The 20,043-nt window shown below is 28.5% G+C and overlaps 6 protein-coding genes across 10 annotated transcripts; 3 read left to right on the forward strand and 3 right to left on the reverse strand.

Annotated features, from left to right (window-relative positions):
- Window positions 1-606: 606 nt before the first annotated feature.
- On the reverse strand, window positions 607-3,045 carry LOC118072724 (spermine oxidase). Its single transcript, XM_035092820.1, has 3 exons — window positions 2,859-3,045; window positions 1,824-2,364; window positions 607-1,753 (listed from the first exon to the last, which is right to left on the reverse strand). The coding sequence occupies exons 1-3, from the start codon at window positions 3,034-3,036 to the stop codon at window positions 958-960; spliced, it is 1,515 nt and encodes a 504-aa protein (XP_034948711.1). The 5' UTR covers window positions 3,037-3,045; the 3' UTR covers window positions 607-957.
- A 95-nt stretch (window positions 3,046-3,140) lies between these two features.
- On the forward strand, window positions 3,141-5,354 carry LOC118072722 (protein TAPT1 homolog). The gene is made up of 7 exons (XM_035092819.1): window positions 3,141-3,373; window positions 3,456-3,613; window positions 3,691-3,788; window positions 3,861-4,198; window positions 4,284-4,381; window positions 4,466-4,681; window positions 4,752-5,354. Exons 1-7 carry the CDS (start codon window positions 3,178-3,180, stop codon window positions 5,331-5,333), a joined length of 1,686 nt encoding a protein of 561 aa, XP_034948710.1. The 5' UTR covers window positions 3,141-3,177; the 3' UTR covers window positions 5,334-5,354.
- A 429-nt stretch (window positions 5,355-5,783) lies between these two features.
- Window positions 5,784-10,057, forward strand: LOC118072621 (GTP-binding protein 2). Of its 3 annotated transcripts, none has more exons than XM_035092634.1 (4): window positions 5,784-5,925; window positions 6,392-6,664; window positions 6,994-8,252; window positions 8,332-10,057. In XM_035092634.1, the coding sequence occupies exons 2-4, from the start codon at window positions 6,394-6,396 to the stop codon at window positions 8,605-8,607; spliced, it is 1,806 nt and encodes a 601-aa protein (XP_034948525.1). In that variant the 5' UTR covers window positions 5,784-5,925; window positions 6,392-6,393; the 3' UTR covers window positions 8,608-10,057. The 3 variants fall into 3 exon arrangements, with proteins under 3 accessions (XP_034948525.1, XP_034948527.1, XP_034948526.1); XM_035092636.1 differs by having other exon boundaries at window positions 5,808-5,925; window positions 6,410-6,664; XM_035092635.1 differs by lacking the exon at window positions 5,784-5,925 and having other exon boundaries at window positions 6,192-6,664.
- On the reverse strand, window positions 9,031-11,150 carry LOC118072622 (serine protease persephone-like). Of its 2 annotated transcripts, none has more exons than XM_035092638.1 (5): window positions 10,936-11,150; window positions 10,653-10,847; window positions 9,768-10,012; window positions 9,405-9,700; window positions 9,031-9,345 (listed from the first exon to the last, which is right to left on the reverse strand). In XM_035092638.1, exons 1-5 carry the CDS (start codon window positions 11,003-11,005, stop codon window positions 9,048-9,050), a joined length of 1,104 nt encoding a protein of 367 aa, XP_034948529.1. In that variant the 5' UTR covers window positions 11,006-11,150; the 3' UTR covers window positions 9,031-9,047. The 2 variants fall into 2 exon arrangements, with proteins under 2 accessions (XP_034948529.1, XP_034948528.1); XM_035092637.1 differs by having other exon boundaries at window positions 10,653-10,850.
- Window positions 11,151-11,312: 162 nt separating this feature from the next.
- Oga (O-GlcNAcase) lies at window positions 11,313-16,489 on the forward strand. Of its 2 annotated transcripts, XM_035092827.1 has the most exons (10): window positions 11,313-11,636; window positions 11,696-11,747; window positions 11,804-13,484; window positions 13,569-13,743; window positions 14,618-14,671; window positions 15,288-15,373; window positions 15,458-15,627; window positions 15,700-15,895; window positions 16,012-16,171; window positions 16,244-16,489. In XM_035092827.1, exons 1-10 carry the CDS (start codon window positions 11,567-11,569, stop codon window positions 16,384-16,386), a joined length of 2,787 nt encoding a protein of 928 aa, XP_034948718.1. In that variant the 5' UTR covers window positions 11,313-11,566; the 3' UTR covers window positions 16,387-16,489. The 2 variants fall into 2 exon arrangements, with proteins under 2 accessions (XP_034948718.1, XP_034948719.1); XM_035092828.1 differs by lacking the exon at window positions 14,618-14,671.
- Window positions 16,490-17,105: 616 nt separating this feature from the next.
- LOC118072915 (E3 ubiquitin-protein ligase LRSAM1-like) lies at window positions 17,106-19,983 on the reverse strand. Its single transcript, XM_035093084.1, has 7 exons — window positions 19,893-19,983; window positions 19,375-19,659; window positions 18,819-19,316; window positions 18,398-18,743; window positions 18,192-18,339; window positions 17,585-17,689; window positions 17,106-17,499 (listed from the first exon to the last, which is right to left on the reverse strand). Exons 2-7 carry the CDS (start codon window positions 19,552-19,554, stop codon window positions 17,106-17,108), a joined length of 1,671 nt encoding a protein of 556 aa, XP_034948975.1. The 5' UTR covers window positions 19,555-19,659; window positions 19,893-19,983.
- Window positions 19,984-20,043: the final 60 nt, after the last annotated feature.

The raw sequence follows: 20,043 nt of genomic DNA on the forward strand, positions 1-20,043 counted from the left end.
TTAAAATGGAAAATTTTTAAAAATTTGTTTTTATTATAAAATTTATCATGAAAACTTCACCATATCGTTTTTTTTAATTTTATGTGCCAGAATATTTTATAAGTTGACAATTATTTTTTCTATAAATATTATGTTTATTTGATAAACTATTTCGTATATATTATTATTAATTATTAATAGTATAATTATGACTATTATGAGATATGAGATATTAAAAATTGTTTATTTTTTCATGCATGAAGTTATTGGTTACTTGAGTTTATAGATTTTTTTGGTTTTTTTTGTACAATAAAAAAATTTATTCGTCACAAAAATAATAAAAAAAATATAAAAACCAAAATTATTTAAATCGAACAAATCATAAAAAATAACCCATTTGGAAATAAAACTAAATTATTACAGGTATTATAGTTTTATTCAGATTACGTTTATAATAAATATTTTTAACTTATTCGTGTATAAACTAATTATATATCATTTGTACAATTATTATTATTGTTATCAATATATTCGTATATATATATATATATATATATATTTATCTGCATATAATATATATATATATATATATATATATATATATATATATATATTCAAGTCGTGGCGAATAAAAATACCAGAAAAATTCTTGTGTCATAACTTTTTTATATTCATGAATTATTGAATTATAAATTATATTTTAACTACGGTTTATAATTAATTTTACCTTCGACTCGTGCATTATTTTCCAAAATATGGAGTAAAAAATTGTAGGGTGCTTGCCTATGGCATTTACAAATTAATTAATGCACTAAGTTAAAAAAATGCAAAATTGAAAAAAAATACACTTCATAAATTTACGCGACTAGAATTAATTATTACAAGCAATTAATATTTACAAGCAATGGAGTATTTACATTATAATATATGTATTAATATTCTGAAAGCGTGAACAAAAATCTTTAGTGTTTTTGCTAATTAATTGAGAGAAATGCCTTGAATCCAAGAACTGAGATCACTCGTATCTTCACATATTAAACTAAGTGCATTATCATTTTTTTCAATTTCTAAAACACTCTGGGCTGCAGTCCTTCCTGTAAGATATGCTCCATGAACTGTAGAATAAAATGAAGAGTGTGTGTGTTCACCTGCAAAGGCAACTAATATTTTCTTTGGATCGCTGCTACTAACTAGAGGCTCAGCAAGAGCTTCGATGTCTAATTGACTTGCACCAATAGCCATGGCAGTGTAAGAGCCTCCTGTAAATTCCTGTGAATGCCAAGTAGTTCGCACGCAACATTTAGGCACCGGAACGAATGGATCATTCAAAAATTGTCGTAATACTTTTGTACAAACTTCAGCTACCTCAGTTGTACTTAATTTTTCCATGTATTCAGCTGCTTTACCTGATATCCAACCCAATAATAAAGTATCAGATAATTTTGTAAACGAATAAATTTTCCTAAACCAACTTTTGCTTAAATCTTCAAGATCTTGCTTTGGTAATTCTCGATCATCCCATAAAAGCATTATTTCTGATATTCCAGGGTTTAGAAATGGTCTTTCATATTCAAGAAATATTTTATCTACAGTTCCGAACATTAGTCTTTGAATTGATTCTAATTTATACTGAGGTAGAGCTGGTTCAAATATATCTGGTCGCCTTTTTAAAACCCCCAGAGGTAACGTGCAAATTACTTGGTCTGCTGTTATGGTTTTACCATTATCACAAGTTATTTCTATCCTACTATTAATTTGATTCTCTTGTTTCCATCTGAAATATAATGTCATTAGTGTTCGTTCGCTTTTCAAAAATTATAATAGTAATTTAAATTAGAATTTACCTTATTCTAGATACTGCGTGTTTTAATAAAAATTTTTCTTTGGGAATGTGTTTAGATACTGGGCCTAAAATAGAGCTATAACCACCAGGAAGACTAATATTTCCTCCTTGAAGTTCAGCATATGAACCCATTTCTAATAAATCAACATCTTCCATACTATCACAGCCTGTAATGCACGTTTCTCGTTTTAGTAAACAGTCGAATAATAATTGTCTTATTTTTCTTGCTTCTGGAGGTAGAGATGATAAATATAAATCGGCTTCAAGAGCTACATGAGCTCCAACACTTTTTATTCCTTCAGGTGGGCTGTAGGCACTAAGAAAATATTCTTCACATCGTCGTAAGAAACAAATGTAGGCCTCATAAATTTCCTGTAAAATTGGGAAAGGTAATTGTTTTCCATCCTCAGTTGCTGCTACTACTTTGTGAGGCTTTGGAATGCTTATGATATTTATTAGTCCGTTTGCCATAGCTAATTCGAAAATTGGGTTACCAAGGACTCCATGAATCCAATTAGCTCCCAACTCTATTTTTTCATCACCTGTAATTGTATATTTCTTAATGTTCTACTCATAAATAATAAAAAAAATATGACTTTTAAATTTATTAAATATTAATTTGAAGTAATTATTCGTCATTATGTTCGTTTTTTTATGATACTTAGAATGTCATATCTAATGTTTAAACTACTTTATATAGTTTCTATATTTGTAACAAAAAAATAACTTATCATTAAAAGATTACTCATAAAAGTCTTAGATATGTTGTAATGTCATTTACAAAGAATAATATTCTTAACGAAATTCATAGAAGTCAAATAGACACTAGGGAACTATTTACAAAATTTGTGCTTTTGATTAATTAACATAAAACGACTTTACGGTGCAAAGTGTGTGCATAAAACTATTTAAAAAATTTGGGATGTAAGTTACATGAATAATAAGAATGATTTGCAGTAATTCCAAGATTAGATAATTGATTGGAATATGGAAATAAATACTTCAAGAAGTACATAAATATTAAAAGTAAGGTTACCTATTGTTATTGCTATAATTCGTCCACCGATACGATTTCTGGCTTCGAGAATTAAAAAATCCGTTAAATTGTTTTTTAATAAATGATTTGCAGCTGATAAACCTGCCATTCCTGCCCCGATAATACATATTTTACACGAATTTCGGTCATCCACAGATTCATTTGTGGATGCCGCCATCTTGGATTGAGTCTGAAATTTTTTTTCATAAAAAAACTATTGCGCGTGACGTTTCGAGGTTCTAGGTTTTTTTATGTTTATACAATAAAAAAGGTTCACTAAAAACAGCTGTTGTGCGAAGGTTATGTGTATCCTGTCATCATGTTCGACGATAATATTGATAATAAAACAAAAATAATTAACGAAAACTTTCGAAATAATTTTAATCAGCTTGACGGTATGGATAAAAAGCATATAAGATTTAGAAATTCTATGAATAATCGAATTAACGAACGAATTGAGGGTGTAATTGATGATAATGAACAAGAAGCTAAGGACTTAAGTATTGATAATAAAGGTACATTAATTATTCATATTATTATTTTAATTTTTGAGGTTAAACACATCAAATCGTCTCAACATCAATATTGTCTTTTCAGGTGATGTTTCTTTTTTTACATTCTTTAAGAAAGAGGTAACGAGGAGTTATCATATAGAAAGTGATGAAAACAAATGCTCAGATGGAAGAGATAAAATTTATTCTTTTCTAAAAATTCCTGTAGAAGTAGAAAAATACATGGCCTATGGATTTTGTCAGGTAACTCTTACCAGTACCTCATGTAAACAAACATATTTTTATATGCTCACATTCATAATACTTGATTTATATAACAGTGCGCAGATTCTTTTCTCTATATTTATACATTTTTACCAATAAGATTCTTAATGGTTATATGGGCAATCATTACTAGACCTATAAAACGTTATTTGCGGTAAGTCAAATTTTCAACGTCATTGTTTAAATAAAATTTATATCAAATTTATAATAAAAATATCAATTCCAGAAGTAGAAACGACCTTACAAAACAAAATGAACCATATTTAAGTGCTGCAGAAAAATGTGATTTTCTCAAGGGCTTAATTGTATATGGTTGTTGGGTAATAACAAGTAGACTAGACACTTCAATGATGTACCATTTAGTTAAAAGTCAATCAGTTATAAAATTGTATATTTTTTACAATATGTTGGAAGTTGGAGATCGTTTATTTAATGTCTTTGGTCAGGATAGCCTAGATGTCTTATATTTGGTTGCTTTAGAATCTAAATCAACTTTCAGACCTAGACGTCGTCAAAGACGTTTAGGTATTATAGCTCATACGATATTTGCTATGACTTATGTCTGTATCCTTTTTATCAGTTTGTATTTAATTTATTATATTCTTTATACATTTTTTTAAAAATTTTTTCTTTAATTTATAATTATCAGTATTACATACTATGTTGGTGCTATTTCAAGTAACAACACTAAATGTAGCTATAAACAGTAGCAACAAAGCTCTATTAACGATTATTATATCAAATAACGTAAGAATAACACTTTTTATCACAACTTTTTTTATCAATTAAATATTACTAATTGTATTTATTTACAAAACATGTTTATTACAGTTTGTTGAACTGAAAGGATCTGTTTTCAAGAAATTTGATAAAAGTAATTTATTCCAACTGTCTTGTGCTGATATTCGAGAACGATTCCATCTAATTATTCTTCTGATTATTCTATGCTTACAAACAATGAAGGAATATGCTTGGAAATATGACCGTCTAGAAATGTTAATACCTGATTGTTTCATTCTAATAGTTTCGGAATTGACAGTCGATTGGGTAATTAACAGTCTATCAGTAAAAAGTATTTTAAGTAGAACATGGATTAATTATTTAAAAATTTTTATAGGTCAAACATGCATTTATTTCTCGTTTTAATGAGATTCCATTGACAGTATTTAAAGAATACACAAGAAGTTTTGCTTATGATATGGTGCAGTCACGTCAAGAAAGAACAACGTTAATTGATCCATCAGATTTGGTTGCAAGACGATTAGGTTTCATTCCATTACCATTAAGCGTGGCAATGGGTCGAGCTCTTACTGCGACTCTAAATCCTACTTCAAAACCATCAAATTTCATTTTATATATCGTAGGATATTTAGTTCTTGTTGCATTACGAGTTCTTAATAGTATAATTGTTCTAGGTAAAGCGTGTAATTTCATTAATTCACATATTAAGGAAACATCAAAAAACACAAAGAAATCGACAACTTTACTAAATAGAACACGTAGTGTAGATATAATAAAAGAAAACATAGAAACTAGTGGAATGGCTATGTTTTCAAATAGTGCTATTAGTTTAAATAATGTTTGCTTAAATGATGTATTTCTAAATAATGTTAAAGTGACAAAAAACATCGAAGAAATTCCACATGTAAAGTATAAAAATGTCGTAAGAGCTGAAAGTGAACCACTTTTACCTCAGTAATATATACAGTTTATCTTTTAATACAGAGATTTTTAATTTTTTTTTTTTTTTTGGTTGTTAAGTTGTACTTTTATTAATAATTTATTATTCATTTTGTTGATTATTTTGTGTTTATTGTATATAAAATATGATCAGTTGTACATATAATTTTTAATTATTAAATAATGTACATGGATGTTATTTATCATCATACGACTACAACTCAAACGCTTAAATTGTTCATGACCATTTAAGAAAGGGTTTCAAATTTATAATTAATATATTACACATTTTTTAATACGGAAAGTTTTAATATATTTAATAAATAAATACTATACTATAATTTTTATCTTATTATTTAATTTTGCAATGTTACATAAAAAACAAGAGTTAAAATTATTTTTATAATTTGAAAAGATATAGTTTAATATATAAGATAAAACTTGGTAGTGATTGAAGAAATATTTTAAAAATGTATGATTAAGTAACACAGCCACAAGACGACGCTGAAGGACAAGTATTATGGCCGCCTACACTGTGTGTTTCTAAGAAAACATATCGAATTTTAATTTTATTTATTACTTCATCCAAAAAAGGAATAAACGAAATTGAAGTGAGTTTTTGAAAACTACATATTACGTAATGTCTTAACAATAATAATAGCTGGTTAAACAATTATTCAAATTTTAAAAACAAAAGTATCTAAAAATATCTTTTGTTGTTTGCCCTTCACCAGCTGTCACTTTCACTGTTGATTAAAATTTCTTTTCTGGTAAAGAATTAAATTTGACGAAATTTAACGTATTTTTTTAAAAAAATATTTTTCAATTTATAATGTTTTGAATAAAATAATAATTCAAATTGTTTTTGATTGACAATTTAAAGCAGACGATAAATATATTGATAAAAAACATATATTGACAATACATATAAACATATTGTATGTATACAATTGTCAAAAGTCACGTGACTCTCCCACTTCCGTGTTGATGGAGTATTTTACAATTCAAAAACATTGAGAGTAATGGCAGCTGATGTAACAATATCGCAACGAATTGTTAATTGTTGAATATTTACAGAAATGGAATCATTTCTAGCATTATTTGATGCTGATGAGAGCACAAATAAGAGAAAAAGTTCTTGTGATAAGTTTCATAACAAAGGATCATCAGATTGTGACAATTTTGTGAAAGATGATGAAAATCTTGACTCTCTACCTCCAGAACCTGAACATGGAAATATTGAGTATAAATTAAAACTTGTTAATCCTTCAAATCAAAGGTTTGAACATTTAGTTACCCAAATGAAGTGGCGGCTAAAAGAAGGCCATGGAGAAGCAATCTATCAAATAGGTAAATATCCCCAAGCAATCGGCCATTTATCAGATTATTTCATCATCCTAGCCTATAAAAAATTAATTTGTTGTTATTAATTAAAAAGTCATTATTAATAAAACCATTTATTGTTCCACTTACACAGTTGTAAAAAAAAATCTTTTTGAAAATTTCGAGATTTTTACCGACAGATAAGTCCTAAAAGTTTCCTTTTTGATTTCTTTAAGAGTTTTTCTTTTTATAAATTATTGGGTTATTATTAATAGACCACAATAATTTTTAAATACTAAATAATATCAAAAAGTATAATTGATTATTATTTTTAAAAATTTTTAATTATTTTTTAGGAGTTGAAGACAATGGAAAATTAACAGGATTATCAAGAGATGATATGAAAGCATCTCTAAAAACACTAAAAGATATGGCTTCACGTTTAGGAGCTACAACAAGAGTTTTAAGAGAACGAATGGCTAATACTAAGTCAAAATCTAGCAATAATGATTGTAATAATGTAGAAATTAAGAAGATAGCTGAAGTTATTGTTAAAAAATTACGAAAAAGTGATAGAGAAGGTCAAGATGTAATTGATTTACGTTTAGCAGTTGTTGGATCTCAAGATGCAGGAAAATCTACACTTCTGGGAGTATTGACACAAGGAGAATTAGACAACGGAAGAGGGAGAGCACGACTTAATATGTTAAGACACTTACATGAAATAAGGACAGGCAGAACATCATCTATTTCACACGAGATTATTGGATTTGATGATGATGGTCACCTGCTTAATTACTCGGAAATGACGACAGCTGAGGAAATTTGCGAGCATGCATCCAAGGTTGTGACTTTCATTGATTTAGCAGGACACAGGAAATATTTAAGGACAACATTATTAGGATTAATGGGATATTCGCCTCATCATGTGATGCTTGTTGTTGCGCCACCATTAAATGAAGCAGCTCAAGAACATATGGCTCTTTGTCTAGCACTTAGACTACCTTTTTTTATTGTTGTGACGAAAATTGACCTTGGATTTAATGAGAGGCAAATGATAAATCAACTAGAGAATGCCGTTAGAAGTCAAGGATACAATAAAGAATTAGTTTTATTTAATAGTATTTCAAAAAGCAATGAAAATAGTTACAATAATAATACTAAATTATCACCAGGCTATGATAATTGTATTCCTGTCTTCACAGTAAGTTCAGTAACAGGAGCTGGATTAGATGAATTAATAAGATTTATTAAAGACTTATCACCAGTTGAATTATCGGCTGATGAATCTAATTCTGGATCTTGTCTCTTTCAAATTGATGAAACTTTTAAAGTTGCTGGACTTGATGAAACAGTTTTAGGTGGTCTCCTAGTAAAAGGAGCTATTTCTCCTGGATCTAGACTACTAGTTGGACCTCTTCCTGATGGTGTATTCAGTCCAGTCCAAGTCGTTAGTCTTCATAGAAATAAAACTCCTTGCTGTCTTGTAAGAGCATCGCAAAGTGCGAGTCTTACTCTTGCTCCCTCAACTAATCGTGATACTCTACCTCATCTAAGACCTGGAATGGTTTTAGTATCGATAGGAGATCATCCTCGAGCAACAGTATTTTTTCAAGTAATAAATTTTTTATTTATGAGTATTACTAAAAAATTATTGACTTTATTGTTTATTAATAATTTCTTTTATATTTTAGGCTACAGTACTGGTAGTTTATCATGCAACAGCGATTTATCCAGGATTTCAAGCAACAGTTCACGTTGGGAATGTTAGACAAACGTGTGTTATAGAAGGAATAATGGATATGAAGGAAGATGGACTACAAACGAATGATAAAGCATCCGTTTTATTTAGATTTGTGAGTCATCCGGAATATCTTCATGTTGGAATGCGACTATTATTCAGAGAAGGCAGATCTAAAGGAATTGGAAAGATAACTCAAGTATTTCCCTTAGAATGGCTATCCAAATAATTTGATCAACACTAATTGAATACGTGTGGGATTTCTCAATAACTTATAGTCTTAAAATTTTTCGAGTTTTTAGTTAGACATTTTTTTCGTTTCTCTGCTCATAAAAAGGAATGTATATAACAGAAATTGAAGTATTTATATATGATTGACGATAATAATTTACAATATCCAGAATATTGTAAATATATCCTTCAAAAAATGTGTTAAATTTAATGTTGATATTTAAATCAACGTATTTTAAAAGAGTTATGTGGTAGTATATAATATTTTTCTAACATAGAAGTGTAAATATATGCATATCCGAGATGTTGATATGTAAGAAAAAAACAAATAAATATCAATAACTTTATCAAAATATATATGATTATGTATATTGTCACTACAGACGAAAAGTAATGAAATGGAATTGTTATGAACACCGAATAAATGAATAAATCAATTTATTTTCGAATGACCCGATCCGGCCAAACGATTGGTTCAATCCAATCAACAAAAGAATACACGGAAGTATAAATTGCAGGAACTGGACTACCACAACTTTGTCCGAAAGAAATAACTCCAATAATACTATCTGCTAAACCAGCAAGCATCAGAAGAGGACCTCCAGAATCACCTTGACATGCATCTGCTCTTCTTGTCGTATTTCCATCAATAGCACATATTACATTGTCAGCTAAACCATTGGGTAATTGTCTAAACCCAGCATAAGATGTAGAACATTTACTTCTGGGTACCAATCTGTAATTAATTCAAACTTATAATAATTTTCATTTAAATTTACATGATATAACAATTACATTAAATCTGGAGTTTTCATCAATTTATTGGAAGAATCTTCATAAATATCAGTAGCACCCCAGCCAGCGACAATAAAGTGTGCATTTTTGGGTGGTTTTTCTTCATTAATGGATTTTGTTTGAAGACAAATCGGCTTTACAGTTTTTGTCCATTTTACTGGTGATGATAATTTCAAGAGTGCAATGTCATTATAATATTCATTTCGCCTATAATCTGGATGTGGAATTACTTTACTTATTCGAACTAATTGAACAGTATCTGATTCTGAATCCAATTCTATAGAACCCATTCTGGCCTAAAAATATTCATTAATAACTTTGGGAAATTTATTATAAGAAGACGTCACAAATTAATGATCATACCACAACAGGAACATCTTCATTGATATTACTGACGCAATGAGCAGCAGTTAAAACGAATTTAGAAGATATTAAAGTTCCTCCACAAGAATATCTATATTGATTTCCGCTTTCGTTGTTACTATCGTTATATCCCAACGCTACCATGTACGGGAATTCTTCAGATTCGGCTTCGATTCCAGCTAAAACATGATAATTTACGGTCTCTTTGTTTGGATAGTAGACTTCATTTTCATATTCTTGACAAACTGAAAATTAAAAATTACATAAAAATATATAATTAATTCATTAAATCTACCTGTCAAAGTTATTCATATATGTTTTTTTTTATTGATTATTTATTATTCTATAAACTATCAGTCACTAATCTGGTATTTTTCGATGACGTTGTTGGAATATGAAAAGTATTATTTTAATCATTTAATAAAAAATTGATAATTTTTAGCAGCTCTGTTTTTTTTTAATGTAAAAACAAGCCAGATACTATAATCAATTCTAAATATAATTGATGAATAAAATAAAAAAAATTGTTAATACAAGTGTTTTTATGCCAACAAGTGGATCAATCTGACAAAATTGAAACCGCAAAATTAATGACGTAAAATTTTTTTATCTTGATATAAAAAATTGAGCATTTTTTCCTATTGATTCATCAATATTTTTATAGACAGTTTATTTCAATTTAATAATAATTAATTATTTCACGGAAATGTTAATGTATTATTTACATTTCGAATAATCTTTTGTTGAATTTTTTATTGATGATGCTAATAATGGATTCAAACTGTTTAAACAGCATCAAGGACACTAAATGAAATAGAGAGAAAATAAGAGATAATGAATGATGATCATTCACAATAAAAGATAAGAATTTTTTAAATTAATTACCCAAGTCTGCTGTTCGAATATTTATCTTCTCTTTAACTGGCACAGGACAACAAACAATTTCCATAAATCCATCAAATCCACATCGAGATGAAAGTGATGATCTTCTTCCTTGTCTAGCTTCTTCTAATCGTATTGAACAATCAGATATTCTTTTGCAAATTCCAAATTGACCATCTTCTAACATACATTCACTTCCTTCTGATAAAAATGAATATTATCAATTTTTATGCTTTCAGGGACACAATAATTAACTTTAACTACTTGAATAATTGCACTTAGTTACCTTCTTGCTGAGAATAAACATAAATTATTAATTTCAAAATAATAAATAAAATGTTAAAAATTTTGTTCATTTTTTAATTAGAAATCAATTAATGATTTACTATTGAATGATAAAGATGATTTATCATGTATTCCGATATTTATTATTTGCACGAGAAGATACCAGCGATAGACCTACTAACTTTCATGGAATGAGGATATCGAATGTTGTTTTTTTTCGTCTTATTATGTTGAAAATTCTGTCGATTAGGAATTTATATTCAAATTACCCGCAACTTCGAAAAAATATCATGGGGGTCGCTAGTAGTCGTACACAATGAATTTGCCGTCAAACATCAACTATCGATAGACGAGATTGCAACAATCGATAGTTTGTAAATCATCACAGTAGGCCGACAGTAATCAAGAGGAGTACTTGGGTTTTTTGCATTTTTAATTTTTTACTCATGTTTATTCGATTAAAAAATAGTGAAAAATGAGTTTTTATGTAATTTCATAAGTTAATTTTATAATTCTTAACCAAATATAAATCAAGTGTTGGTTAAATACTTGGAAAATAGAATTATCTGAAAAATTCCCCGCCATATTTGTGTTGAAGACGAAAAATTATTTGCTAATTTTCATTTGCAAAAATGACGGAGAGTAATGGACCAACTAATTCAAATGTGAAAAATGGAAATTTTATATGTGGTGTTGTTGAAGGTAATTTTTATTATTTATAAATAATGAATGATCTATTAACGGAAAAATGGTATTTAAAGGATTCTATGGCCGGCCATGGACTACTGAGCAACGGAAAGATTTATTCCAAAAGTAAGTTAAAGATTATTTATTTTTAAATTATATAATTACATAATAAAATATTTTAGAATGAAAAAATGGGGAATGGATTCTTATCTCTATGCACCGAAAGATGATTATAAACACCGAGCTTACTGGCGGGACTTATATACAGTTGAAGAGGCTGAACATTTAACTGGTTTAATAACAGCTGCACGAGAATCAGGAATAACCTTTTATTACGCCTTATCTCCAGGATTAGATATTACTTACTCTAGTGTGAAAGAAGTAACAGCTCTGAAAAGAAAATTAGAACAAGTCAGTCAATTTGGCTGTGTTGCTTTTGCACTCCTTTTCGACGATATTGAACCAGAAATGAGTGAAGCAGACAAGGAAGTATTTCAATCATTTGCTCATGCACAAGTTTCAGTAACGAATGACATTTTTCAACATTTAGGACAACCAAAATTTTTATTATGTCCAACACAATATTGTGCCACAAGAGCAATGCCCAACGTTGCTACTTCGGAATATTTAAACACATTAGGAAGCAAATTAGCTCAAGAAATAGATATTATGTGGACAGGACCTAAAGTAATATCGAGACTGTTGACCTTAGAATCAATAGAAGAAATTACAGAAGTTCTCAGAAGGCCGCCAGTAATTTGGGATAATTTGCATGCTAATGACTATGATCAAAAGAGAGTCTTCTTAGGTCCCTACTCAGGTAGGTCACCGGATTTAATCCCTAAATTACGTGGGGTATTAACAAATCCTAACTGTGAGTATGGTGCCAACTTCATTGCCATTCATACTCTGGCACAGTGGAGTAGATGCAATGTTGATGGAAAAAGAGACTTAAGTCTGAACGATTCAGTTTCTGCTGATATCAAACTTGAAACCGAGACTGAGGATGGTGTAAGTGGTGAAGGTATTCCTTCAACCCTTGCACCCAATACTTATCATCCTAGACATGCTTTAAAAAATGCTATAAATGATTGGTTACCCGAGTTTAATAAAAAAAGAGCAGCTTGGGGAGTGATAGCAAAACCTCAGCCATGTGTAGCACCAACTGTTCCTATTCCCATTATTCCCTCTGTAAATACTTGTATGAGTGTTACTACAACAACAAGCACTGTCTCAGCAGCAACAGCAGCAGCCACTGTACCAACTGTAGCACCAGTGCCTGTTACATCCAACCATCTTCAAGCTCTCGCTGAAGTTTGCTCAAATGTTACGGGAAATGACAGTTTTGCGCAGCCTTTGCCAGGCCCAATTATGAACTCTTTAGTTTCTGATACGAAAGTTGTTAGTGAACCAATCATTCCTGTTAATGTTGATGCTCCAGCAACAAATTCTCCTACAGAACCTATGGATTGTAATACGACACCCAATAATTCACCGACTCATGCTACCAAAAATACAACTGATGATGATGCAATGGTTGAAAACACCTCAACCTGCAGTGGAACTTCTGGAAGCATGCAAATTGAAGATGCTACTTCACCTACAATTAATGGAAATCAAATGATTGTAGAAAATGCGAGTGATAATCATGAAAATGCTGATAATTCTGAGACTGAATCTTCTGGAGTAAAAGATCAAGACAAACAACTAACCCATGAAGATTTATCATTACTTTGTGATCTTTTTTATTTACCTTTCGAACATGGAGGCCAAGGAATTCAATTACTTCAAGAATTCAATTGGTTAAAGAGCAATGCACATGTCACAATAAAAAAAGATAAGGATCCAGGAAATAAAGCTGATGTAAGCTATTTAGTTATTTACTTTTTGTTTAGAACCAATCAGGTAAATACATATCTATTTAATACATGAAAGATTATTTTTCAGGTTGAAGAATGGCATACAAGAGCAGCTAAATTAAATGATATGTGTAATGCAGTGAATAGATTGTTTCAACGTTTAACGTATTGTGAAAATCGTGAATTGTTGTATGACCTTTACTCTTATATTTGGGATATGCGAGGAGTTATTTCGTTATTAAATAGTTATGTTAAATGGTTGGGTAAGAAATTAACATCAATTATTACTTAATTAGCTTACTTATTCATTGAAGCACTTGATAATTAATTGAGTAAATCAATAAGATAGATAATAAAAACTTTGTTATTGATTATTCTTCATAATATTCATATTACAATGACTAATAATAACCATCACTGTTTATTTGCTTATTGTACTCGAACAAAAATTCATTTCAGTGGATAAACAGATGGAGAATTGGTAAGTGAATATGGAAATTGATATTACAAAGAATGGAAATTATTCATTATTCAAATTGTAGTATTTCCATTGGCTATTGTTGTTGTTGAAATTTATGAAATAATGAAATTGATTCATTGTAATAATATTTGAAATATCAATTTCACCTGAATAATTCTTCTGGAATAATCGAGTAGCGTTTTTCATTGATTTTAATATTTGCTTGCATTCGTTTCTGCGCATTAGAAATGAATGCAATTTTTTTTTATGACATAAAAAAATGATTTTCAATGTTACTAGTACGAGAGGTCTTCAATGGAATTACAAAATGTGTAAATAATTTATTTGTTTTCATATTAAAATTAATTATAAAGAATAGATCAATAACAATTTATAAATAGAGAAAATATTGGAACAACAATTACATCAATTTGCAAAATATTATTATTAATAGTTTTGTTTATTTAGTTGTTACTGTTATACTTGTTGATTTTTCAATATCAAATATTTCATACTTTACATAAATTGAAGAAGATATTTTGGATTTATAAGAAATGAACTGAATTTATTAAATTATTAAAGAATGAAAACTAATGAATATCTTCTTTAAATATTTATAATTAATTAATATTGCTTATTTTTTTAACGCTAATTAATTTTTTATCTCTTGTTGATAGCATTTGGCAAATTTCCACCGACGATGACGACTTTTACTCAAGGCAGCTACACATGTACGAGACTTACTTGTCAACATAAGTAACATAGAGCAAATTGCGCGTAAAAATAATACTAATAAAATTTTCAAGTAGCACCTAATTGTAGGAAGGAATTTATACTAAAAAGTTGTGTTAATTGAAGAAAATTTATTTATGAAAATCAAATAATTTCAATAAGTTAAAACAATTAATTAAAGGTGCTATTTGGAAATTAATTATATTAGATAATTTGTATTTTTTTAAAATTCACAAACTTTTGAATATTTTCTTTATTTTATCTTTTACTTCTTTATCTTTACTTGACTAATTTTGTTTCTTACTTCCAGATAGAATTATCATTACCAGGAGTAACGAAAATTTTATTTCAGGCACATTTAGGCAAATTAATCCCTCTTTGTCCATAAAATTCCAATTCTTTGATACTTTTTCAAAAGTTTGTGATGCGCGAAGAGTTAAATATATTTCAAATGATTATAATTTATATGATTTTCTATAATATTGCACAAAATATATTTAGCTCTTGTCAAGCAATATTAGCGCGAATTGTAGCCTAGCGCAGCGATTAATCTAAAGATAGTAATTACGATTATTTTTTAATTTTTTCTAATAAATACATTTTTCGTGGGATTAGGGTTTTCCAATGGATGGAAAGAAACTTTTATGAGTGGAGATCAAGAACCTTGGGTATTTCGTGGTGGACTAACAGCTGATTTGCAGGTATTTCATGCATACTACGTTATTTCTAATATTTGTACTAAACGAAACAAAATTTATATAGTAAATAATGAATTTTTATTTTAGCGATTGATTCCAGTAGACAGTGGAAATGATTTATTTGTATACAAAGCGCCTGAAGTTCCTAATAGTACGATTTATACCATTAGACCTTATTTAGTAGCAGATGAGGATGCTATTTATGCGGTTTGTAATCGAATACATGGCGTTACAGGCACCTCAGCAGTAGCAGACAGGTTTTTATTTTTTAATATTTTAAGTACTTTTCTTTGAATTATATTCTCAGTATATGGTAATTAATTTCGTAGGCTTGTTGGGGGATTTTTAACGCTAAGTCCCGAATTTTGTATGGTTGTGGAAGATGATGAAGGTATTGTAGGCTATGCAGTAGTTGCATTGAATATTAAATCCTTCAATCAAAAGATGTCTGTAGCTTGGATTCCTGAACTTAAGTCCAAGTATCCATTAGAAGATATTCCCAGTGATTGTGCTGCTAATGTTCAGGTAAATAGTATATTCAACAACCATTTGCATTCGTTTTTTGTAATGAATAATTGATTTCAGATTATTCATTATCTATTTTATCAATCTATTGAATTTTCAATTTAAATTATTTTTAGGATGCAATACGATACTTCCATTCATTTACACCAGAAGTTCCAGAACAATTATGTCGACAACATCCATCCCAAGTTATGTGTTCAGTTTTACCTAGTGTAACAGATCAATCTATTCCTAAGAGATTGATAACATGTGTTTTAGCAGCGCTGCGGGCTAATGGTAATTATAATAAATCATAAACTATTGTGAAAATTCAATTATGATTTTTAATGAATTTTTGTATGTTGTTAGGATCTTTCGGAGTTCATACAATAATATCAGCAATGGACAAAGAGGCACATGAATTTTATGGAAAGTTAGGATTCGTAGATTTTAATCAAGGTCAAGAAAATTTAGAAATTCCGGGATGTATTGTGATGTGTAGAAGCTTCTAACAAAAGGTGAATTCATCCGTGGTATTTATAAATAGAATTTATTTGCTTGGAGCACTGCCGAAAAAAGAAATTTATTCATCCAACAACTGACATTATTAAAAAATAAAAAAATTACCAAGTTAATTGATTATTTAAATTGAAATGTAAGTTGTATTTATACATGAGGTGAAGGTATTGCATGTATATACGTGATTCGAAATTCAAAGAAAATTAGAAAAAGGCTGCCTTTCATATCAAAACTCATCGAATCTTTATCGTGATCGTGCAATTTTTTTTATATCAGTTGTTTCTTTCATCTTTCACGTTTAGATGAAAAAATAAGGAATAATATAAATTACTCTTAATGTAATAATGTAATAATAAATGTAACGTTCAAAGTATTTTGTATCGATTATGAAAGTGAAATTGACGTAATTACTGGATAATTATGTAATTAACAAATACAGTCTTCAAAAAATATTGTATTTTAATGGTAAAATGCTTCTTTTATGGACTTTTATACTGATAGACTTATGATAATCAGATTAATTGATTAATCATTCGATAAGTTGTGCACAAAAACGATGTTTAACGCTAGTTACCTCGTTACTTTAAATTACAAATATTGGATTTATAATTTACATTTAATAAATTGTGATGATCATTTAATTTAATAAAAATTTAAGACTGAAATTCTTTTATTTAAAGATAATTTATTATAAGTAAATATAAAAACTATTTTATATTATAATTGATGGTGGAGATTTATATTCTTTATATTCTATGGATTGATTACCTTTATATAAAACCAATGACTTTTCATTTTGATTCTTTAAATTTTCGATTTCTTTTTTTATACTTTTTAATTTTTTTATACCATTTTCAAGTTTATTACGTTCAATAATGGGATCTGAAACTCCTTTACTTGTCTGAATATGGAAATTTTGGAGTGATTCAATGACATTAGACATTTTATTGTTGATGTCTGATGTAAACATATGTTTCGAATAGTTGTTTGATTGATTGTCAGAGTCAAAAATACCATAGGAGATTTGCGTTCGTTCAGCAGCTTTTTTCATACTTTTTTCAAAACTCCTACGGTCCTGTTGCCAATTTTTTAAAACATTTTTATCTCTAAAACAAATAAAATATGAAGTTGCTTTTACAATGACTAATAGGATTTCTAATAAATTAGTTGACACATTTTTTATACACTTACTTTATTTTTTGTAGAATTTTATTTTGTCTAATTAAATTTTCTCGTAATCTACACATTTTTAAAAATTTTTCTTCATGCATTTTATTATCTCCATAATCTGGACATCTAGGTAATATAAAATACATTTGAGAAAGACTAATAAATAAACTAGTTAATGTCATTGAATTAAATAACAAAATATTATAGTATATATTAATTTATAATTCCTAAATAATTTTCAATAAAACCTAAAATCCATTGAGCATCATTCAACCTCATTGGTCGAATCTTTGTAAGCATTCTATTATTTGTCATAACATTATAAACACGTTCTCTAATTTGAACATCTTCCATTCTTTTTATTTCTTCAGCGAGGGTAAGATTTCTAACACTAAGTGTTCTTTTTGGTATTTTACGTTTAGTTATATTTTGATTTAAACTTTCTAAATTGTCAAGATTAGCAAAAACTGAAATATCTTTTTTTTCAGTTTTTACAGAAATTATTCTGCCTGAATCAGTGTCATTTCCACTGTTATCTTCAATTTTTAATTTTTTTAAACATTTTTTACAAAGAAATTCACATAATTGCTGTTCAAATTTTCTTTTTTCTTTATAAAATAATTCATACCTGTTACTTGGTTTATAATTTTTTGATCTTTCACGAACAGATATATTATCCATAGTTTTACTACTTTTTCTGGAATATTCTGATAATTTGAGTCTTTTAAATTTTTTTGACGGTTCCTGACACAAAATCGTCGTGACCGATTGAACTTCTGTTGAAAAGCAAACTTTTTTAATTAAATTATTTTCAATAAAAATATTTTTTTTTACCTTTTTGAGGAGTTATAACTTCATCAGGATGAACTTTATTCCATTCCTCACGTAGACAGTCCATCATTGCTTTAAATCCGAGAGCTCGCACATCAACACTAGGAAAAACCAAAGGATTATGAGCTAAGTGAATTGATTTAAGGCTTGGAATTAAACATAATTCCAAAGGAAGTCGTTCAATTTGATTGCCCTGCAATAAAATTGTCTCCAAGCATCTGTGGTTCTTTATTGTTGATGGTAATGTCTTCAATTGATTATTCCTAACGTCTAACCATTGAAGAGATTTCAATTTTGTAAATAATTCATCTGGTAGTTCTTGCAAATTATTGTTTTCTAAATAAAGCATCTATAAATTTGAAAACATTGATTTACAAAAAATGAAAAAAACTAACAATTACTTGTTAATATTTAAACACAATACCCTAATGTCATGAAAATTATCAAAGATATCAACAGATAATGTTTGAATCATTGCATTAGACATATCATAATACAATTTATTATAAACTGGAGCTTTTAATGATGATGATGATGGTGTTGGCTGTGCTCTCACAATAGGTGGTAATGTAATTTTCGGCTCTCGTGCAATTAAAGATTTCTTTCCTCTTTTTTTAGTCGATCGTGAAGAAACATCTGACAGAGTATCCAAATAGACATCTTCAACAGTAGTAACACTTGGTCGTGCACTTGGAGAATCATGACGACCTTCTAAAACTACAGGCAAGGTTGACTTAATAGGTAGAGATGCTCTTGCATCAATATCAAAAAGTTCTTCAATTTTCTGTTCATCTGAAATTAAACCTTCGTCTTTAGAGCCATTTCCTTCATCATTGATTTCTTCATCGTTTTCAATAGCTCGCCAAGAGCGTGATGGTGATATTTTAGAATCAATCTCTTCAGTATTACTAGCTAAATTTGTCTGAAATTTAATTTTATCTTATTATTTTGAAAAACAAGAATACTTGATTAAAGATTACCTGAAGACTTTGTTGAGATTCTTCATTAGTTGAAATTGTATTTTGGGCAAGAGAAATAAAGTTATAGGAAGATTTATCTTGATAAGATTGCAGTCCATAATGAATTGGTTCAGCTATTTCTTTATTTGTCTTTCCAATGCCATAAAATTGTGTTAATAAGTATTCTGTAGTATCAGACATTATAAGTAATCACCAATAATGTGTTTGTTTATCTCCTAGACAACAATTTTTTCTCTCACATTATACACCTTCTTTCTCTCTTTTTCTTAACGATGAATGAATGTTCTGAAAAATTATTGATAAGTTATTCAGAAAGATCCAATTTTATTAATTAGATTATTTTTCAATAATGTTACATAAATTTCATAAGTAAAGATTTAAAAATCCTTAATAAAAATTTCCTATTTCAAAAAAAAATAAAAGGCGCCAAGAAAATGGGAAATTTTTGAAATTCCACGATGTGACCTCTATGAAAATATATTTATATATAGAATTAAAAACACATAAAATAACAGTACATTCTAATGTTCTTCTAATACAAAAAAAGAATTTTTCGTATAAAAATAGAAAAATGTTTCTTGAATTTCTGTCATTCGGGTATGGGAATTCCTCGTGAATTTTCGGTCATCTCCGGCTTTTTTCCGGATAATAATTTGATTGTACACACAG

Source organism: Chelonus insularis, unplaced genomic scaffold (genome assembly GCF_013357705.1).
Source record: "Chelonus insularis isolate UGA/USDA-ARS -01 unplaced genomic scaffold, ASM1335770v1 contig_94_pilon, whole genome shotgun sequence".
In the NCBI taxonomy this organism is placed as follows: Eukaryota; Metazoa; Arthropoda; class Insecta; order Hymenoptera; family Braconidae; genus Chelonus; species Chelonus insularis.

Bases quoted from the DNA above. Each gene is read 5' to 3' on its own strand.
- LOC118072722 (XM_035092819.1), top strand. From the start codon at position 3,178: ATGTTCGACGATAATATTGATAATAAAACAAAAATAATTAACGAAAAC. The intron at 3,614-3,690 runs GTAACTCTTACC...TTTATATAACAG, and splicing joins TGGCCTATGGATTTTGTCAG to TGCGCAGATTCTTTTCTCTA. The intron at 3,789-3,860 runs GTAAGTCAAATT...TATCAATTCCAG, and splicing joins CCTATAAAACGTTATTTGCG to AAGTAGAAACGACCTTACAA.
- LOC118072915 (XM_035093084.1), bottom strand. From the start codon at position 19,554: ATGTCTGATACTACAGAATACTTATTAACACAATTTTATGGCATTGGA. The intron at 19,317-19,374 runs GTAATCTTTAAT...ATTAAATTTCAG, and splicing joins AATCTCAACAAAGTCTTCAG to ACAAATTTAGCTAGTAATAC. The intron at 17,690-18,191 runs GTATGAATTATT...TATATTACCTAG, and splicing joins AATTATAAACCAAGTAACAG to ATGTCCAGATTATGGAGATA.
- Oga (XM_035092827.1), top strand. From the start codon at position 11,567: ATGACGGAGAGTAATGGACCAACTAATTCAAATGTGAAAAATGGAAAT. The intron at 15,374-15,457 runs GTATTTCATGCA...TTTTTATTTTAG, and splicing joins GACTAACAGCTGATTTGCAG to CGATTGATTCCAGTAGACAG. The intron at 15,896-16,011 runs GTAAATAGTATA...AATTATTTTTAG, and splicing joins ATTGTGCTGCTAATGTTCAG to GATGCAATACGATACTTCCA.
- LOC118072724 (XM_035092820.1), bottom strand. From the start codon at position 3,036: ATGGCGGCATCCACAAATGAATCTGTGGATGACCGAAATTCGTGTAAA. The intron at 2,365-2,858 runs GTAACCTTACTT...ATACAATTACAG, and splicing joins AATTATAGCAATAACAATAG to GTGATGAAAAAATAGAGTTG. The intron at 1,754-1,823 runs GTAAATTCTAAT...ATTATATTTCAG, and splicing joins CACGCAGTATCTAGAATAAG to ATGGAAACAAGAGAATCAAA.
- LOC118072621 (XM_035092634.1), top strand. From the start codon at position 6,394: ATGGAATCATTTCTAGCATTATTTGATGCTGATGAGAGCACAAATAAG. The intron at 6,665-6,993 runs GTAAATATCCCC...ATTATTTTTTAG, and splicing joins AGAAGCAATCTATCAAATAG to GAGTTGAAGACAATGGAAAA. The intron at 8,253-8,331 runs GTAATAAATTTT...TTTATATTTTAG, and splicing joins GAGCAACAGTATTTTTTCAA to GCTACAGTACTGGTAGTTTA.
- LOC118072622 (XM_035092637.1), bottom strand. From the start codon at position 11,005: ATGAACAAAATTTTTAACATTTTATTTATTATTTTGAAATTAATAATT. The intron at 10,851-10,935 runs GTAACTAAGTGC...CATTTTTATCAG, and splicing joins TGTTTATTCTCAGCAAGAAG to AAGGAAGTGAATGTATGTTA. The intron at 10,013-10,652 runs GTAATTAATTTA...TTTAATTTTCAG, and splicing joins TATTCGAACAGCAGACTTGG to TTTGTCAAGAATATGAAAAT.